We start from the raw sequence: 19,163 nt of genomic DNA on the forward strand, positions 1-19,163 counted from the left end.
TAAACTGCATCAGCTCGACAGAGTGAGCATCATCTGGAAAACAAAGAAATTTTTGAATGTACATTAAAAGGGACACAATTAAGATCTATTCCATCAAAATGCTGCAGAAATGGGAATACATTTGTTAGTTTGTACTTCCATTAACAACCAATGTGGGAATATCTTTATTTAACCTGCTAAACTCCACTTGGTCCACATACCAAGAACTTGTCAGACCTTCACAATGCATGGTATAATTTAGGCTAGACCAATCAGCATTCAGAAAAAATCAAAATTCGATATAAGAGAAGAAGTAAGTTTAATGGTGCCCCAGGATACGGTGAGCCAACTGACACAGAGCGGCTCTGAAGCAGTAGACTGACCACGAGTGTAGGGCAGGGGGACAGTTATACAGTGAAAGACAAAGGATGGACAACTGTATTTGCATATACCTGGGGTTACAGACATTTGGTCAGACAGGAAAGGGAGTTATAACAAAAGGTAATGTTTATCAGAGGTCTTGTAGTGTAGCACCTTGGTTCAAGTTATCAGGGGGTAGGAGGGGGCCTTGGGCTTGATCAGCATATCCATAGTAGGGCCAGGAAGGGCCCTTAGACTAGATCAGCATATGTATGGATAGGGCAGACAGGGCCCCTAGACTGAATCAACATATGCACAGGTAAGATGTTGTTAAGACAATGAAGCGTTGGTGATGTAAGAGACAGACGGTTTAAGGTAAGTAGTATCTCCTTGATCAAGGATCAAGGAGTCGAATCAGTGGGGTTATAGGGTTATTTCTAGGTGCCAGTCAGTTTACATTACAGGATGTGTATTTTCTTCCTCAATACCTTGCTATATGTAAGTGTAAAATACATGATGACCCAGCAGGATTTTTGACTGATTAAGTGTGCAAACCCTGATCCACCAGGTTAGAGTATAAAGCTACAGACGCCCAGCCCTCCGTTGTACAAGATACATCTTCTTATTTTTGCATACCTTCAGGGTCCATGAGTTGGAAGGCATACCACATCCCCTGGTTTGGATTGTCTATGATATCTGAGAGACAATGAAACAAAAGCGACACATTAAGCGTTATTGGTTTGATGACATGGTTTCAAGCCCAAATGACGAAATTTCACTTGACTTACATATCATCTCGAGTTCTGTTATTTGTTTAGCTGTCCACTCATTTTCCTGTGTAGAAAAAGACAAAAGAATGGAGGTTCAAGGAAAAGAAATACACAAAAACACTAGAAAAGTGCAATTTATGTAATGTATATCGAAAAGTATCGAGAACAAACAGTAAATTTCAAATGTCATTAGATTTAACGTGGCAAAGTTGACCCATTTCAGCAAGTATTTTGATAAATAACATGCCCTCAGCCAACTACCAGGTTGCTGTTTTTTACACTGTATATTTCACACAATTAATGTTTAAGAAACACGCTACATACCTCACATATGGCGAGCAGTTTCTCCGTTACCGCCCATTTCGGCTGAGTAAAATCCATGGATTGTCGCTGAGCCACCGTCAAACGACCCCATTTCTCCAGCGTAGTTTTTAACAATGGAGTCGGTATTCGTCTCATAAGTCGCTGCAGTAAGCGCCTAGTAGAGTTATCCATTCTTACTCTCACGGTAATCGAAAACTAATTGTATTGTATGATAATTCTTGAGTTTAATTAAAACCTTTGGCTCTGTCTACCACGCACGGTACAGTCAGAGCCAGGCTTTGGTACAGTTAAGAAAATCCAAACAAACCGCCGACAAAAGAACACACGAATAGACCAATCAGATACTAACAGAAAATCTACGCGCACTTCCTGCGACGCCCCCTGCTGAGTTGGAGTGGTAATAATCTAGTGCTGAAGCTGCTGTTAGCTACTACTGTAGCTGCCTCTCCATGGTATATCTTACCAGTAGAGCATTTTATAAAAATTATAATACTTTATCTGACTTACTTATCTGTCATTAAAAAAAACATAAAAACATAAAAAATATATTAAAAACAGAGAAGAAGATAAAATATTTTAAAAACAAGAACAACAGAGATTTTCTCAGAGATAAAATAAAGAACATACAGTACAACACCGAGATGATTAGTAGAGTACAAAAAAGGAAAGAAGAAGCTCTGCTACACAACAGTATGTCTATTTGTATAACATTTCTTTAATCTTTGCTTTTTGTCTTGTCACAGTTTCACCTCTTAACACTAAACAAAAAGTCTGAATAGGGGAATTCATTCTTTGAACTTCAACCTCGTCGACATGCACCCTGTGATAACGTGTCACGTGAAAAAGGTTGAGGACCACTGATCTATATGAACGTGTGACTAGGTATTATTCAGTAATTGCCATTTTATTTAATTTAAATAAGTAAATACTGAATTTAAATGTAAGATACATCTTTACACTTTATAGCTAAATATAATTAATGTGGATATGTTTAAAAATGTGTGTTTAAAAAAATAAGTAAATTTCTTATTAACTAAAATTTATAGTTGAGGGAGCCCTATTACCAAGCTTCACTAAACTGATAATGTTATCTTAACTCTATAAGGCTCATTACTTGCTGCAATCCTGTCTACACTCTCTCTATTCCTACATTGATAAAGAGAAACAGAGGTGCATTTGATAACTAGAATGACACTCAGTAGAGTGCAAACCTCTGCCATTGCCGAACAATGTTATTGTTATCCAATATTATCTGGATCTGCACCAAATTGTGTTACATTAATAAACTTGATTTTTTTACATCAAGATTTATATTGCAATGTTAAGGAAAGTGATTAAAGAATGATCTGTCCTTCTACCTGGATTCACAGCAAAATTCAGTGGGTTCTTCTGGACCTATGCCCCACTCCTTCACCAAGTTAGGTGCAAATTGGTTCTGTACTTTTTTTTTCCAATCCTGCTGACTGACAAACAAACAAACAAACAAAATGGGTGAAAACATAACCTCCATGGCACAGGTAATAAAAAAAAAGTGTGTTTGAAGATACAGAGATTCAGTAACGTGAATGTATATGTTTGTTTGTTTGCATTTTTGTATGTGTTAATTATACAGAACTCTGGGGAGAGAGTGGGCTGGGTGGGGACCCAAACGCACACAAAACAGGTGAATAGACAATAAGTAGTTATGTAATATGTTTACCAGGAGTTTACCCTCTCTTTTAGTTAGTTGCTTCATTTAATGAGCTGCAGTGACATCTGTAGTAAAGCTACATCTTGCGAATTAATACACATAGGACACATAGGAAGATAACAAGGCTTGTCTGTTATATGCCATTGTCTGAATGTGAGGTCACCGAGTGTGTATTAATGTGAAGGTTGGGTGACCTATTTCCATTTCTGCTACTTTCTAAATCCTATATATTTTAACTCACTAAATTTATTTGACAGCTACAGCTACTACTGGAGCAGCAGGGCTATCATCTCTGAATTGTTTTTGAGAAACGAAAGCAGAAATGTTAAGTGGAAATATGAAAACTAATCATTAATGCCCATCAATTCCACCAGCCATCACAAATGCCTTTAGCTAAAATAAGACACGATACACAGTGTACATAGTTGTCAAAACAACACTAGCTAGAAGAAAAGAAAAGAAAAGAAAAGAAAAGAAAAGAAAAGAAAAGAAAAGAAAAGAAAAGAAAAGAAAAGAAAAGACTCAGTGGCCAAGCGTCAAATGCATCCAGAAGCAAACACGGACGTACGTTACAAGCAAACCTCTTGTGTCTCGTGTAAACTTCCGCCAATAGAAGTCCCACCTTTTATGAGAACAACGCACGCCATTGGTGGATTGAGGAAAAAAGCGAATGCCAATTCGTTACTGAATATTGTCATTTAATTGGCTATCAACTAGTTACGAAAGCTTCAGCATTGTAACAGGCAGCATGTCTTACGGGACCTTGTTGTTTTTGTAGGTTATATTGATGTTAGTACAAGTACAACAAATTTAGTCGACATTGTAGAAGCATTACAGTAACCTGAGCGTTACTCAACAGGAAAGAAGACGAAGCCCTTCGTAGGTCTTCCGTGGTTTCATGGATTTATATTGTCAATGCTAGCTGACAGCTAGCGGTTAGCTGGCGTGACATTTCACCCGAGGTGTGCAGGAAAACTTCTCCGGTAACCCAGCCTTTCTACTGTAAACGGTATCACGCTGTTATTATTATTAGATGTGCACTATGTATAAACCAAGGTATTCTGTTGCAATGCTATGTCAAAACTCAGCTCAGTGCCAAATGTCAAAACACCAGAGTCTTGTAGTGAGTGCTATACTGTTCACATGAATCCAGAGGATTCAGTGTTGAGGCAGGTCGTTTACAAAGTCACGGTATTGTATATTTATCCCAGTGTTATACTCTTGCCCTCTCTCTCTTCCTCTCTGTGTCTGCAGGTAAGTGGCCACTGGAAGAATAAACTTCATCATCACAATGACAGCTCAGGAAGGAGAGGGATGGGGAGGCGTTAGTATCCTTGGCATGTCCTTGGCAAAAGTCTAATTAACAATGCTGAGATGACATAGTGTAAAGAAAGAAGTGTTGAAACAACTGGTGGAGTGATTAATTAGTGGTTGTATCAGAGCATTCATCAACATTTTAGTTCAAATCGATCAATTGCTTAAGCCATTTATCAAGCAAAAATAGTACCAGTTCCAGATTCTCAGACAAGATATCCTGTTATTCTCCTTTTTTCTTTGGCTTTTGTACTGTTAACCAGGCAAAACTCTGACTCAGTAGTGTAGATTTGATGTCTTACATAATAGAAAAGTGCAGTACAGCAGAAAGCAAAACTGTGTTTAAAGGTAAACTTAGCTGCATGTGGTGCACTTAAAGATGTATTACCACCAAATCGCATCTGTTATAATATTCTCATTATTGTCAACTTGGTGCTCCTCAATCAGTGCTCCTCTTGTTTGTGGCTTTTCAGTATTGTGGCAGTGCTTCAGTAAACCCTTAACTCAGAATGCATCCTGATCTGTCACCTCACCTGCACACGGATGAGTGCAATGAACTAATAAGTCATCTGAGGCAGTGCCACACAGAGGTAGGTTTTTCATTAAATTCTAGTATTGCTGTGTGCTCTACAGCCACAGAAAAAAAAACTATTCAAATTTTCTTTCTTGTTACCCTCAGCACAATGTCATGAAGTTCTTTGGCACGTGTAATGATGTGGACCGCGCAATGCGTCAGTGCCTGAAGAAAGAGGTCTGTCAGTTATTTTTTTGCACTTTGTGAATAAGACACAACAAGCGCTGTGACTACTGACCTTCGGTGTATATATATATATATATATATATGTAGCTTTTTAATTCATGTTTTCTTTCTTTCCTTACCATTCAACAGAGACTGGAAAAGCGGGAGCGCAGCAAGCAGCATGCACAAGAGATGAAAAGGAGGCTGAAAGAAGGGCCCAAGGAGCATATCTGAAGGACATTTTACTGCAACTTTTCCACTGGCAGTGCAGTTTAGAAGTATTCAGATATTGGGACATTGGTTTAAGCATGGCACTGTGTAACATGCCTCCCCTGTTGTTTTTGTGTCAAGACAGAGGGAAGGTTGTAACTCTGTCTCTTTAAATTCAGAGGCGTGTGTGTTATATCAGGAGTAACAGGTCTAAGTGTGATTTGATAGTGTACATCAGCTACTTCAAGGTGCTGTTATTATTGTATATTATTGCTTTACTATTATTTTTGATCTGTTGAGAGACACACACAACCACAGGTAATTTAAATGTCAGGATCATATACCAGCAGTGACAAACCTGGCTTAAGTTGTACAGCTTATTCTTGTATTTACTATGTAATGAACCCTCCTACAACCTTCCAGAACATTTTAGGTCATCATTAAAACAATAACATCTAGTACTTTAGAATAAAAATTGCTGCTGATCCTCATTAATTCCCCCTATATTAGCAGTTTGTTACCACATCAAAGAGATCAGTGTAGCTGGTGGCAGAAGCCTTTCATCCAACCATTATTTTAGTTGGCAGGACACCTCAGGAATATTCTGGTACCTGAAAGTGATTTATAAAAACATGGAGAGTCCATTTCAGGGTATAAAAGATGCATATAAAAACAAAAGAGAGACCTGTGGCTGGGTTACACTCAATGTCAGTACACAGTACATACATACTGAGTATAGTCATTTTGTTTGAAAGATTATTGGAAAGGAGAAATTATTGGTTCATGAGAAGTTTGATTCCAAATAAAGAGATACAATCAGTTAAGTTGGTATGTTGTGTAATTGTAAAACACTGTGAAAAAACTAAGTATCAATCAGGGTATGTACTGGTCTTTGAAAGCCCTCAAAAAGTCCCTACTTGTCATACCTTCATACTTTGGCTGGTATGGTATTAAAAATTAAAACAGGTATTGAATTCTATATGTGGTATTAAAAAGGGTTAATGTTCTAACTTCAGCTGGTAAGGTTGTGGAAGGATGCACTAAACCTCTCTTCAGCTGTGTACTGGCTCTTGGTTGATAAGTTTGTGTTCCTGTGACTGAAAGTTTATGTTTAGGTCACAAGATGACACCTGAGCCATTTGCTTGCTTGGGCTCAGAATCATTACTAAGTGGACCTTTAAGGCTGAATAATCTTTATCACATTGAATATCGTTTCCAAAGGTTGTCTTTTTGTTGTTGTTTTTTTTTCCAAAAATCAAACAAAGACTACAACACTAAAAACTGATTGCAGCAGATCTGTTAGATCAGTTAGAAGGACTCTTACTTCCTTAAAACCTACACAGGAAATGCCAAGCCCCTGTCTGTCCAACAACTGATCCAAGTTAAATGACAATAGGACTGAAAGATGTGACCAGCAAAGGATTCAAAATGTAGACTGAAGCTCAGTTCCTTCATATCTAAATGATTTGTAAATTGTTGCGGTATCAGAGTCATGACCTTGAACATCTATTTTCACACTATTACTATACAGTTTTCAGAAATGTAAAACAAAAAACACATTGTGAAAGTACTGTTTCTTTATTTGAAGCAGCTCACACTACCCATCACAAAGTATGGATCAATATTTGACAGATATTTAAATTGTAAGGCACCCCAAGATGTGCTTTGAGACAATGTGGGAGAAAAAAAAAAAAAAACATACATGAGACAATGCAAGATATTGTGATTGTGAAAGACAAAACACAGAAACCTATCATAAACGCTGTCATTTGTAATAAATAATGAAGCAAACAGGAGTAAGTTTAGTTTGTTTTTTAAGTTATAACTGATAAACATCAAATTTTATAATCAAGCACATTTCAAACACATGCTTAGGTGGGAATCAAGATATGGTGCCTTAGACAGAAACCAATAGTGTGATACTGAAAAAAATGCATTCTTTATCTCAGATGACACACTGAAAAGAATTTATAGTATCTTACAAATTAAAATAAATAAAGTAATAAAAAAATAAAATAATAAAATAAAAGACCCCTTTCTTGAAGGATCAGTGTGATTTAAACTCAGTCGACCTGAGTAATTTGTATTCGCAGCCACATTACACAGGTCCCTATCACCTCTTCTTGGGGCCCTAAAGCAATAATGGGGGTATTAAATGTTATTTACCAATCGACAATGAATATAGGTGAAGAAGTGAATGTAGGAACCCTTTCATTATAAAAAATAAATAAATTGAATGATTATTTAAGCCTAATGGAGTTTTTGGTTACAAACCTGCCAAGCTGCCTGTGAGAACATGACAATTTTGATTCTAAGAGCTGAATCTCTGCAGCTGATTATCCTTTTATCCTGTCTTACTAGATGTACAAAGTTAGAGTTAGAGTGTTTAATGGCTTAAAAATGTTGACAAACGCTTCAAGCCATTAATTATTCACTGCAATCAAACTGCAACAGCCAGAAATAAAATCATTAACGTCATGGAGCATTAACAGAGTCTCATATGCATGAAAATGACAAATCTGAAAGACAATAAAGGTCATTTTATCAATCATCTGTTTATACTAATAAAGCTCAGTAAAACATAATATTATTTGTTAAATTACCTGACAAGCATTTGATACTTTACAACAACATACTTAATCTGATAATGTCAAATGAAAATGTAAACATTCCAATGACAACAGTGTTTAAACATTTTGGTTTTTGTATAAATTATCCATTTTCCTGACCCATTTTGTTCATCAAAGTTTTTATGGGATAATTTAAAAAGGTTGACTGGGAGGGTCGGGGTGCCTCTGGCGCAAAAGAAACCACATGGCACAGCACATCCACACATTTATCTCAAATAAATACAAAAATAAACTGCAACATTTCTAACAATACTTACAATGCTGGTACAAAATATACCCTGAAATACAAGGTACTCAGACAGGCAACACATTTATATGTACAGTATATTACATGCAATTAGTTACACAAAACAGTCTACATTATCTATATATTATTCTTTACTGCATGTGTACAACTGCAAAAATGCACAAATATCTTCTGAGTTTTACAAAACAATTTTCACAGAACTACATTTTTTTTTTTGGTAAACCAAAATAGATCCCTAACTATAGTACACATCCAAATATAAAATTTCTTGAAATCTTAAATCATCACATGCAGATAAGGACAAAGTCGCGTTGCATTTCCACAATATTGATCACTGACTATCTGCATTGATAAATGGAAGCCACGTTTTATGTATGAACTACCACAGTGCTGCATGTTAAGCTATTATGTAGCTCAAATAAAGTGGGATAAAATTCATCGCTAATCCTTCCATGTGATATGTGCCGCTAATTCATTTAATCATCTAAAGTCATTTCATACTCAAGCCAAAATGCCAGTTGATTAAGAACAAATAAATTGTATTTAGTGCCAGCATTCACAAAAACCTTCCAGTGTTCTCCATTTCTGCCAAAATATTTCTACATACCTTTCAATTCAAACAAGTTTCCCTTGAAAGAAAAATTTGTATAAATAAAAGTTAAATGAAATTCTTTCCATATCTGTTATGTTGTAGCTGTAAAAATAACTGAAGACAGATGGATATTGACAGAATGATATTGCATGTACTAATGCACTATGAGTACATAAGCATTAATTTTGATTTTGTGTAACGGAAGCAAAGTTTTGGTGATTCTGATAATGATAACAAAGTCACTGGAAAACGAGATGTCTGTTCTGTGTAATAAAGACTTTTACAGTATAAATAATGAATTAAGTGATGAAGAGAGAAAAAAAAAGTCAGTTTTCTTTGAGCTGTCTGTGAATCTGTTGTGAGCATGTATGAGCATTTGTAACCAGTTTTCTAGTAGTTGTCTTCTGTTATACAGAGCGGATGGAATGTGTATGTTAAGGAGCAAGAATCATTGTCCTCAAACTTTGGTTTACACTTCAACTCAAAACAAGAAGCAACTATAAGAAAATTCTTAAAAGATCTTAAAATGCATCTTATATACAGAAAGCAACTCTTTTACACACTTGAAATAAATATATATTTATATATATTATCATCACTTTATCATGTGCTTTCAGACATACACTTATTTCATACATCCTGATGATTAAGTCGGGCATAGGTGCAGAAACACTCTGTACCTCCCTGCATTTAAGCAATGCACATTTGGCCCTTTGCTCTTTGACTCTTTAAAAAGAGAAGAAACATCTGGACGGTTGTGGGTCCAATAAAAAAAAAAAAAAGTTGATTTTTAATGTTGATGATGAAGATTTTTTTTTTTTTTTTTTGGTAGCGATGTAAGAAAACACAACTCCAGAGTATCCCTCTGCTGATGGATGGAAACAAAGGCCCTTAATATCTTTCAGTTTGAGATCAGAACCTTATCATCCTGGATGTCCCTCTGTCGGTAGTGTCAGATCTTCACTGACCCTGGTGTCCTGAGTGTGGATAGTTACTTCTCATACACCTTGTTCTGCAGATAACTGAAGAGTGCCTCTAGTCCTTTGGTTGAACACCACAGCTGCTTCAGCATCTGACACTCTTTCTCATTCACTTCCTCCAGGACTGACATGAGGATACTCCTCACCAGGCATTTGGACTCTTCTAAAACCTTTCAAACACACACAGAAAGGGGAGACGGTCATTTAGTTACATTCAAAAGAAAGCTTTGCCCTCTGGCTTGTCTAGATCAGGACCTACCACTGCATTGCATGACGCCATTTCCTTCACACGTAGCATCACTTCTTGGTTAAATGTTGTTGGCCAGAAAACCTGTGACACCAGACCTCGACTACATGCTTCTTGCGCTGTGAGTTTTCTTCCACAGAACAGCATCTCGTTGGCCTGCCGTTTGAGACAGGGGAAAATTACACAGTATTTTAAACATTTCATGCAATCCAAATGTTTGATTTGGGTAAACACAGGGTAATCATGAGGTTATAATTAGATTAAGCGATCAAATTAGATTAAGTGAAGTTTGCCAAAAGCCTTGATATTGCTGGGACCCACCAGAGCTACGCCCAGGATCTGGGGGAAGGTGTAAGAGGAGCATCCAGAGGGTGTGAGATGAAGGGCTGCACAAGGAGTTTGGAACCAGGCCCTCTCACTGGCCCACACTACATCACACAGTGGCAGGATGGAGGCCCCTAAGCCCAGAGCAGGACCATTTATTGCCACCACAATGGGTTTCTTGAAGTGAATGAATGCCAACACAAAGTCCCTAAAGAGGTCACAGGACAATCACTACCAAATCTGTCCAGTCTGATGGCAAGCAATAAGAGAGTCTGTGTTTATAGTGGAAAGATTTTTTCTTACCGTACAGCATCTGCGATGCGGCTGCTCTCTTTCCTGCGGTCAGTGGACAAACGCCCTATCAGGTAGGATGGCTCCAGGCCACTGCAGAAAACAGTTCCTACAGAGCTGAGCAATAATAATTTACTGTCATCAGCAGCTGCATTACCCAGAGCTCGACACACCTCCTTCATGATCTGAAGAGAAAAAGGGGGAGATGTGTATTACATCATTATCTTACCTGACACACGAGGAAAAACAGGGAAGATGAAATAAGTTTTGAATCCTTTAGAGTAAGCCTTCACATCTAATGCCAGCTTTTTTATTGCAGATATACAGGTCTGAAAAAAAATGAAAATCACTTGATTGGGATTGCAAGAATGCTTATTTCTATCGTTCAATGTTAATGTGCCCATAATGTGTCAATGTTAATGGGGACAAAAAGTCTGGAGCCACAGTCTGTAATATCAAGGTTTTGCTCTTCTGAGGGTCATATATATTGTATATTAAAACCTTAAATGTCATAATGCAACCTTTTAGTATCAAGTTACACCTATAACAGTTTTTTAATTTTTTTGGCAGAAACCACATTCAATAAAGCCACACATTAAAAACAGCAACAGATGAGCGGTTTCACTCAACAAAAATCATAGAGCCAAATCAGGTTATAAAAAGTGCCCTAGGCATCAATATTGGCTATCAAATATTAACAAAAGCATTAATATTAAAAATGTAAATATTAAATATTAACTTTAGTTATCCTCGGGGCACCACCCTATTCGGGGAGACAAGATAGCCAATGTTGATTGTTGACTTAATAACTATAACCATAATTAGCATATCAAGATTATGTAAAAGCGGAGGGATTTGGAGTTCTGCAGAGTCCAGGTTGGCAACATTCACTCTGGTGCAGTATTAAGCAGACCTGGCTAATCTAGCAAGTGGTGCTATATACAGGTGAGTGTGTCTGTGTGCGTGTGTGTGTGCATGTGTGCCTGTGGGGAAACAGACAAAGACAAGATGGCTAAAGAAGGGAGACTACAAACAGTAGATAGCAGTATACAAGGAACTACACAAGATTGTGGATTCATAGATGACCACTGGGACAGTATGCCAAGTAAGGCAATTCATGTAAGCTAAAGGTGCCATCTTAAAAGGGGAGTTAGCTACATGCAAAATCTAGTAAAGGGATGTACTACAGGTGTGTGTGTGTGAAATATACTAGCATCAAACAACAACAATAAAGCTCAGTGGGTATATTGATCAAATCAATACATGTACATTGACAAAGGTTAATAGTACTTTGCTTTGCCGGACGGTGCTATGCTATGCTATGCTATGCTATGCTATGCTATGCTATGCTAGGTTAGGCCCAGTCAAATATGCCCAGTCCATTGAAAAAGAGAAGTCCTTTCCGGTCTTCTTTGTAAAACCCAGTGAGCTGCAGGCCTGTGTTGCTTCCTGGCGGACTATAGGCCTGTCTGGCTGGTGGCTTCTGTGTCTCTGAGGAGGTTATCGGTTGCCTCTTTGTTCCATAAAGAGTTAGCTGCTCGACGCTTAGTCCCATTCGTGGCTCCTGATTGTAAAAATCGACTAGCAGACTTTGTGTCATAGTCTGGCGCTAAATTAAACTTGTTCACTCCTGACTAATCTGAAGCAGGCACTCGCATCTCTGCCGTGTAGAACGAGTGCAGTGCAGCAGTCTACTGTGAGTAGGTCTGCAGAGAAGAGCTTTTTTTCAGATAGCAGCAGCACTACCCACAGCTGGGGTTGAGCCAGAGAGAGAGAGCATGTGCTCACGCAGCTGGGTGGAAGACCCAGAAAGAGAGAACAAACAACCACAGCTGTATTTTGTTGGCCTGGTGACACCCTGGTTCACATGTCACACAGTGACCAATAATAGCTGGTTGTAAGGTCCCTGGATCGGTTTGGCACCCAGGTGAGAAAGGTCAAGGATTCTGGGGGACTGAGTTAAAATGGCCATCTATGGCCCAATTCCAATCCGACCCGAACACCCTCCCCCTGCCCTCTCTCACTCCGTTTGCATGTGTGTGTGGAGGGTCCGCCACATTAAGTGTCATTCCAAACCAATTACCTTTAAATGGGAGTGGGTTATGAAGTCTGAATCGACGCAAGAAAGCATTGCTTGTTTGTAGTGTAGAAGGTGAGATTCCAGTGGTGACTTTGGTTCTAGCTAGTTAATACTACATTCTGTGGAGTGGCAGAGTGCAGGTGAAATGTTTACATGACAACTTGCTGTACAGTCTGCCAACATACAGTCAACATACACTGTATGTTGAAGGTAGCTACTCCTCCTGGCTGTAGTGTGGGTCAAATAGGAGTTGTGTGAAACACTGTTTGAGTTGAGTAAAAAAGTACTCAGCCTCCAGTTGAGTATACTTGCACTATGATGGGCTGAGAAGACAGAAGTTTAACCCTACCAGTTGTTATCAACAGTGCATCGTTCTGCCTCAGAATACAAGTGTTTTTGTCTTTGTCTCATGTGATAAAGTCGGGAGTGAGCTGACACTGTGAGACAGAAGTTGTCTAGAAACCCCAAACCCACACCACCCCATCACTGTCTGCACTCAATGTGCACACTTTAATCAGATTCACTTCTGTGTCTCACCAGGCAGCATAATCTGTCCCCAGTTTTAACTGTGTGTGTGTGTGTGTGTGTGTGTGTGTGTGTGTGTGTGTGTGTGTGTGTGTGTGTGTGTCACAAGGTGAATTATAATCCTGCTCAGACACATGAAGCAGAGATGGGCAGATGCTCTCTGTGACACAATGAGGAAGAAGAGAGCAGTCAGTGGAATTCATGTGCAGTGAGCAGAGGCTTCGAGGATATTTGTGGTATCCACAATAAAGACACTTGCAACAGTATGCATCAGCTCCCTTGTCAATCGTATGTTTTTATGCTTTATAAGACTGAGTAGATCCGACACACCTGTTTTAGTTAGGAGTTCTTCCTAGTTTCCAGATGACTCTTTTTTGCCTTTTCTTTCTGTAGGGCAGGTGCTCATAGCAAATGTAACTTGCCTTTTTCCTGAAATCACTCCCTCGTTCAATCTTTCACTCTTCCCAATATAAAGGGACACACAATAGTTTACTCTATAGTGAGCAGTCAATTGAGATTCCTGACGCTTATGAATCATAATTTTATGTCCTCACTGTCAGTTGTAAAATCACACAACTATAATTTTCACATCTATAAAATGCGACACATTGCATTTTGAGATTGTTAACAAAAAGTACTTTTTTAGCTCCATTGTGGGGCTTTATGATGACAATATAAATTGCATATGTCACACCCAAATTTCGGATGCTCTCACAAATGCCCAGCAATAAATTCAGAGCGCTAGATAGTAAATAGAGAGAGATTTTGAATATGGTGTCTCAGAGAGCTCCATCAACAGCTTCAATTTTCTGTGGGATTTAAGATTTTAAGAGGAATTTTTTACATGAGACAATTTGACATATCACAAAAGGAAAAGCACAGGTGTAATGAATGATGGCTGAATTCTATTTAGCTGCTTCAGTGTCAGGGTCCTGGTATTGTTTATCGTGGCTCACTGTCACACTGTCATGACGAATTGGGACAATGGAATGAAACAGAACCATCGTAAATGTTATTAGCAGCACCTAAATGTGTCAAAATGTCTGATGATTTCAAGGTCTATTGGGAGTGGGACTCCTTTCGCCCCTTTTAATTGTCGCTTTATTTAAAGTAGGTGTACAGGAATTAATCCTACATATACTGCATAGAGAGTGTAGACACTGTACGTTATTATGACTCTATTCAAATGACTTTGACAAATACCTAATACGTTCACAGCTAATGGGAATGATCAAGGCAATTTCCTGATAGATTTACATTACTTCCAGTGAAAGAGAAACTGTTAAATATCTCTTTGTTCACTCATATTTTAATTCATAATTTCAGGGCTTTTATAGTCAGTGTATCGACAGAATATGGATGATAAAAGAAGTCAGTTCAAAAACATTTCAATTGCAGTATAGCACAGGAACAGTACGTTACGCCAGGAAGGTGACAGAAAGAGTACCAGTTAATAGACTTTCTCACTTAAAGCAAGCACCGAGTGTTTAAAATTAAAAAAAGTACGGGGATATTTTTGAAGATTTTCTCTGCTAAAGCCATTGAGTGAGCACATCCGCAGACTCTCTTGTTCTTGAAGCTTCAAAGACTCAGAGACAGAGAAGGCGCTATCAGAGCTGTTTGATAAGCCCACAGCTTACGGGCTTACTGTCACACATGAAAGTACACACACATGTGCACGCACAGTTTAGGCCACTTCAGTGCCTGTGAAGTATCACGGCCGCGCACACGACACTATATCAAAGCCAGAACATCCCTCTGTGGAAGATCTGAGACATATCATACAATCTGAGAGGAGGAAAATCCTGTTTGCTTAGATTTATGAGCCAGGGGTGGATGATTGTAATAGATGCCATTGTCTGTCTCTAACCCCACTGTTATATTGACAAACCTCTAAGGAGTCTGTGCCAAAAAACTTTAAAAAAAACTTCATTTTCATTGTTAAAAAGTGTCAACAATCGAGATTGAGGTATAAGTAATAATAATTTTCTGAATGATAATATGCCAGCAATAATTTTAATGGTTTAAATTATAAATATAGACTTTAATGGTTAATATAAGTGGGTGAAATGTGTTAACTGTGGTTAACTGGTTGTATGCCTCCGCCCAGTTGGAGGAAATATGGGCACAATCTCTCCCTCCTGAGTTACAGCCTTGGATAATAGTCAGAAGTGTTTTCGCAGAACATTATGATCTCACAGTGAAGTTGACCTTTGACCATTTGGATATAAAATGTAATCACCTCATTTTATCCTATTGTACATTTGTGTTAAACTGTGTCATAATTATGATATGAATTTGTGAGTTATGGCCCAAATCATGTTTTGTGACATCTGAACATCAACTTCTAATGAGTTCATCTTTGAGTCCAAGTGAATGTTTGTAGCAAATCTGAAGAATTTCACTCAATGTGGTCTTGATATATCACATTCAAGAAACCAAAAACCTGTTTTGAGAAATCACAGTGACCTTGACCTTTGACTATCAAAATCATCAGTTCATCCTTGAGTCCAAGTGAGCAGCCAATCAGAGGCTGGTACATCACTGCAGACAGCCATTTCAATGAGTGAATCATCACAATGCAGGAAGCTACAGCATCAGAGCAGAGAGTCATTAAACCACATCCAGTGTGGCACATACACATTCGAGCCCTAATAAACTCTTTCATTCAATCTTTTAATCTTTCTGAGTTTCATATCCTCACTAAGAATGGCATATGTAAATATGACAAAACTGTGACAAAATATTTGAATCCCTGTCATTACAGTGATATATCATGATAGATTGCAATGTATATAATAACCTCTGTATATAGGATTTACAGTTTGTTCTGCCACTGATGGTGATTTTATAGTGGGGAATTTGATTGATATGAGTTAGCAGGGGATCAACAAAGTGCAAAGGCAACTGTGAAAAAAAGGCGTCAAAAGCCAGTGAACGCATCTTTGCTCAGATTATGTGCCCGAAATGCCTGTAGCAAAGACTCAGCTGGTTTATCATCAGAACGCATCAAAGGTGCTTCTAAAACTAGTGAGATCCTGTCTACATGCTCACTATAATGGTAAATCAGCAATTTATTAATAATTTAATTAAATTTCTTTTCATTTTATTTTAACAGTTTGTATTGGAATATCTGTGTAACACTGTAAAAGTTTTGGCTTTTTTTTTTTTTGGTAGCATAAATTAAATATTAGATTATGATGCTCCTGTTTTAAAAGCCAAAATATTTAAAGAGAGACAAACTACATTTTCACAACTAAACAATATTGCAAAAATTACAGCACTTAGGCATTTGATTATTGAGCTGATATTTCTTTACATCATTTCTTTACTCTTGCAGAGATGTCAGTGTTATGCCTACATAGCCAAGCAGTGGAAATCCAGTTCTATTAAAGAATGATTACACAAGGCTCTCCATTATGAACCTGTTGCATGATTTCCTCACTAGTTCAATTTCCATTTTGCTGTAATAACAACAGATGGCATTGCGCTAGATTAGATGTACCCCTAATTACCCTCCTTGTAGAAACCTTGTTTGGCAGGAGGCAGTTGTAGGAAACTGTTTTTGCTGCGCTTTCATGCTCTTTTTCAACAATGCTCTGCGTAAGATTCATGTAGCTAAACATATTCACACCTGCAAGATGTCAAATAAAACCACAGTTTTCTATAGTTGTCTCCTGAAAAGCTCCCCTGGAGCAGTTGGGGAGTTAGTGCATTGCTCCAGCGCATCTCTACAGCAGTTACTGAAACGTTTCTCATTTATATTTCCAAAACTAGATCTGCTCCACAATCAGAAAGTTACAGAAGTACATGTAGGCATTGATTCATACTGTACCAGAGAAACAGAAAAATTCAATGGCCTAATGGACATGAACAATAAAACAGTGTATGCGTGTGTGTGTGTGTGTGTGTGTGTGTGCATTGCCGTTCTCACCTCTGGTGTCAGTGCGTTGTTGTCTGTCGTTTGGCTGGAGAGCAGGACGTGCGTGAAGCCCTCCTCCTTCCTCACCACGATGTCTCGGAATCGACAGTTGCTCTCGTTCTGTCGCACGTTGTACCTGAGCCGCTTGTCGAACACGTAGCCTTTCTCCTCAGCCAGCTTCCGCTTTACTGAGCTGTGCAGATGCATCTTTCCGTTGGCAAGAGGGGGGCCTGACACAGATGAGGGATGACATAACAGGTCAATCTGTCTTGTGTGGATCTTACACACCTACTGCCAAACCGGATAACAAAAACATCTCCACAACAAAAACATCACCTTAAGTGTTACCTTCTCAGTGTAAAAATGTTTTTATTGCAACAACATGGGGTCTTGGTTGATGTTGTTTTCGATAACTGCTACACAAACAATCATTTTATAGTTAATATGTCCATTACAGATGTTTGTTTCCATCAAAAACTGTTTGCATGCACATCAAAGTTGAACCAGGAAGTAGCACAGTAAAATGGCATTGACATTTACTATAAACATTTTGGGAGAAACATTTAAATGCTGAATACCATTTCCACCCCAAATAGTGAAATTACTGTCTGAACCAGTGGTTTAGATAAAAGCTGTGTAACTGAGTGGCTTGTTTATCCTTTGAGACATACTTGTGATAAACGATCGTATAGAGCCCGATTTGACTTGTGTAAACAGTATATCTGCATATCTGACATGGAAAAGTGAGCAATTTCTCTGGAGTGTACAGTCTCAATGGCTGTCAACTGAGGAAAACTGTTACTGCCAAAGCGTGGCTTTTTAACTCAAGTGTGGATAAAACCCAGCAAAGTTTGGCTAGTTCAGGTACAATTGTGTTTACCTTGAAAAATGAATGTTTCCCAAAAAGAGCATTTTCTTAGTATCAACCCTTTTATGACTTTCTTCATATTTATCTAGTAAATATCTGAATTTGCAATATTACTGCAGCATTAAACTTATGCAACTTATTGCAAAGACATAAATGGAACTTCTGAGCTCATTAAATTAATTAATAAACCTAAAATCCTCCATAATTTACAGGACCTTTGATATATGTACATGGACATTGTACATAGACTGTTGTTGGTAGGACTGTTACTTTTGTTTTAATCTTCATAGCATTTCTCCTCCTTCGTATTTGTTAGCTACTTACAACGCTTTTGTCTGGACAGTTAGAGCTGGAAATCATGTAAGCAAGATCCAATGGATTAGAATTTTTCTTGCTTGTATTAACCCATTTATACCGGATGCTATAAATGGGTTAATATTCAAAGCTTGAAAACACAAATAAAGTTGAATTTTCTGCCAACTAAAGTTTCAGATGTGGAAATTATGCAACATCATTTCCAGGCGTTTTCACAAAAATGTCAGTGAAAATGTCTAGTGGACCAACATTAATCCAACAAATTCACATGTCCTGATAAAAATGCTTCTGTGAGAGCTGAGTAACACAGTCACAGTTGTGCACTTTCATCAGCTGAATGGATGATACAAAAAAGAACTATGAGTTAAACAATGTATGAGTCCATTATCTAAGATCCAGGTAGGAAACACTGGTAGGAAACACTAACCCACAAGTAAGCCATTTATCATTCAGGAAAACAAGCAATGAGAGCCTCAGTCTGTGATTTCTAAATGATTTATATAGTGAAGAGGTAGACCCAGCCAGTGCTCGAAAAAAAACCCAAAAAAAACAAAACTTGACCTTTGAGTCACCAGTGCAAACATACAGTGGCAAGAAAAAGTATGTGAACCTTTTGGAATATCATGGTTTTCTGAGTAAATTTCTTCAATAAAGATCTTTCATGTCTTTATTGAGAATAACCTAAAAATCCTCATAGTGCTTGTGGAAAAAGTATGTGAACCCTTGAATTAATGACCTCAAAAAAGCTAATTGGTG

At 38.0% G+C, this 19,163-nt stretch overlaps 3 protein-coding genes across 7 annotated transcripts in view; 1 reads left to right on the forward strand and 2 right to left on the reverse strand.

The window, feature by feature from the left end:
- cenpn (centromere protein N) overlaps positions 1-1,730 on the reverse strand; it is a 6,044-nt gene extending 4,314 nt beyond the window's left edge. Inside the window, exons 1-3 of the mRNA XM_023395706.2 lie at positions 1,434-1,730; positions 1,128-1,173; positions 976-1,035 (exon numbers count right to left, since the gene is read on the reverse strand). Of these exons, the coding sequence (XP_023251474.1) occupies positions 976-1,035; positions 1,128-1,173; positions 1,434-1,604 (277 nt within the window). The 5' untranslated portion in view covers positions 1,605-1,730. The remainder of the gene's footprint in view (positions 1-975; positions 1,036-1,127; positions 1,174-1,433) is intronic.
- A 2,103-nt stretch (positions 1,731-3,833) lies between these two features.
- Positions 3,834-6,210, forward strand: cmc2 (C-x(9)-C motif containing 2). Of its 4 annotated transcripts, none has more exons than XM_023395726.2 (5): positions 3,834-4,132; positions 4,378-4,451; positions 4,957-5,027; positions 5,117-5,188; positions 5,327-6,210. In XM_023395726.2, the coding sequence occupies exons 2-5, from the start codon at positions 4,415-4,417 to the stop codon at positions 5,408-5,410; spliced, it is 264 nt and encodes an 87-aa protein (XP_023251494.1). In that variant the 5' UTR covers positions 3,834-4,132; positions 4,378-4,414; the 3' UTR covers positions 5,411-6,210. The 4 variants fall into 4 exon arrangements, with proteins under 4 accessions (XP_023251494.1, XP_023251495.1, XP_023251496.1 ...); XM_023395727.2 differs by having other exon boundaries at positions 3,834-4,106; XM_023395728.2 differs by lacking the exon at positions 4,378-4,451 and having other exon boundaries at positions 3,836-4,132; positions 4,911-5,027.
- Positions 6,211-6,945: 735 nt separating this feature from the next.
- The window catches only part of LOC111646253 (chromodomain Y-like protein 2), a 31,839-nt gene continuing 19,621 nt past the window's right edge, over positions 6,946-19,163 (reverse strand). For both annotated transcript variants that reach the window (XM_023395705.2, XM_087170898.1), the window contains exons 3-7: positions 17,237-17,454; positions 10,710-10,882; positions 10,404-10,614; positions 10,095-10,238; positions 6,946-10,005 (exon numbers count right to left, since the gene is read on the reverse strand). In XM_023395705.2, coding sequence (XP_023251473.1) covers positions 9,847-10,005; positions 10,095-10,238; positions 10,404-10,614; positions 10,710-10,882; positions 17,237-17,454 — 905 coding nt within the window. In that variant the 3' untranslated portion in view covers positions 6,946-9,846. The remainder of the gene's footprint in view (positions 10,006-10,094; positions 10,239-10,403; positions 10,615-10,709; positions 10,883-17,236; positions 17,455-19,163) is intronic.

Source organism: Seriola lalandi, unplaced genomic scaffold (assembly GCF_002814215.2).
Source record: "Seriola lalandi dorsalis isolate HSWRI2012SDOR001 ecotype SW California unplaced genomic scaffold, Sedor1 jcf7180002054968, whole genome shotgun sequence".
In the NCBI taxonomy this organism is placed as follows: domain Eukaryota; kingdom Metazoa; phylum Chordata; class Actinopteri; order Carangiformes; family Carangidae; genus Seriola; species Seriola lalandi.

Bases quoted from the DNA above. Each gene is read 5' to 3' on its own strand.
- cmc2 (XM_023395726.2), top strand. From the start codon at position 4,415: ATGACAGCTCAGGAAGGAGAGGGATGGGGAGGCGTTA. The intron at 4,452-4,956 runs GTATCCTTGGCA...GAATGCATCCTG, and splicing joins AGAGGGATGGGGAGGCGTTA to ATCTGTCACCTCACCTGCAC. The intron at 5,028-5,116 runs GTAGGTTTTTCA...TGTTACCCTCAG, and splicing joins TGAGGCAGTGCCACACAGAG to CACAATGTCATGAAGTTCTT.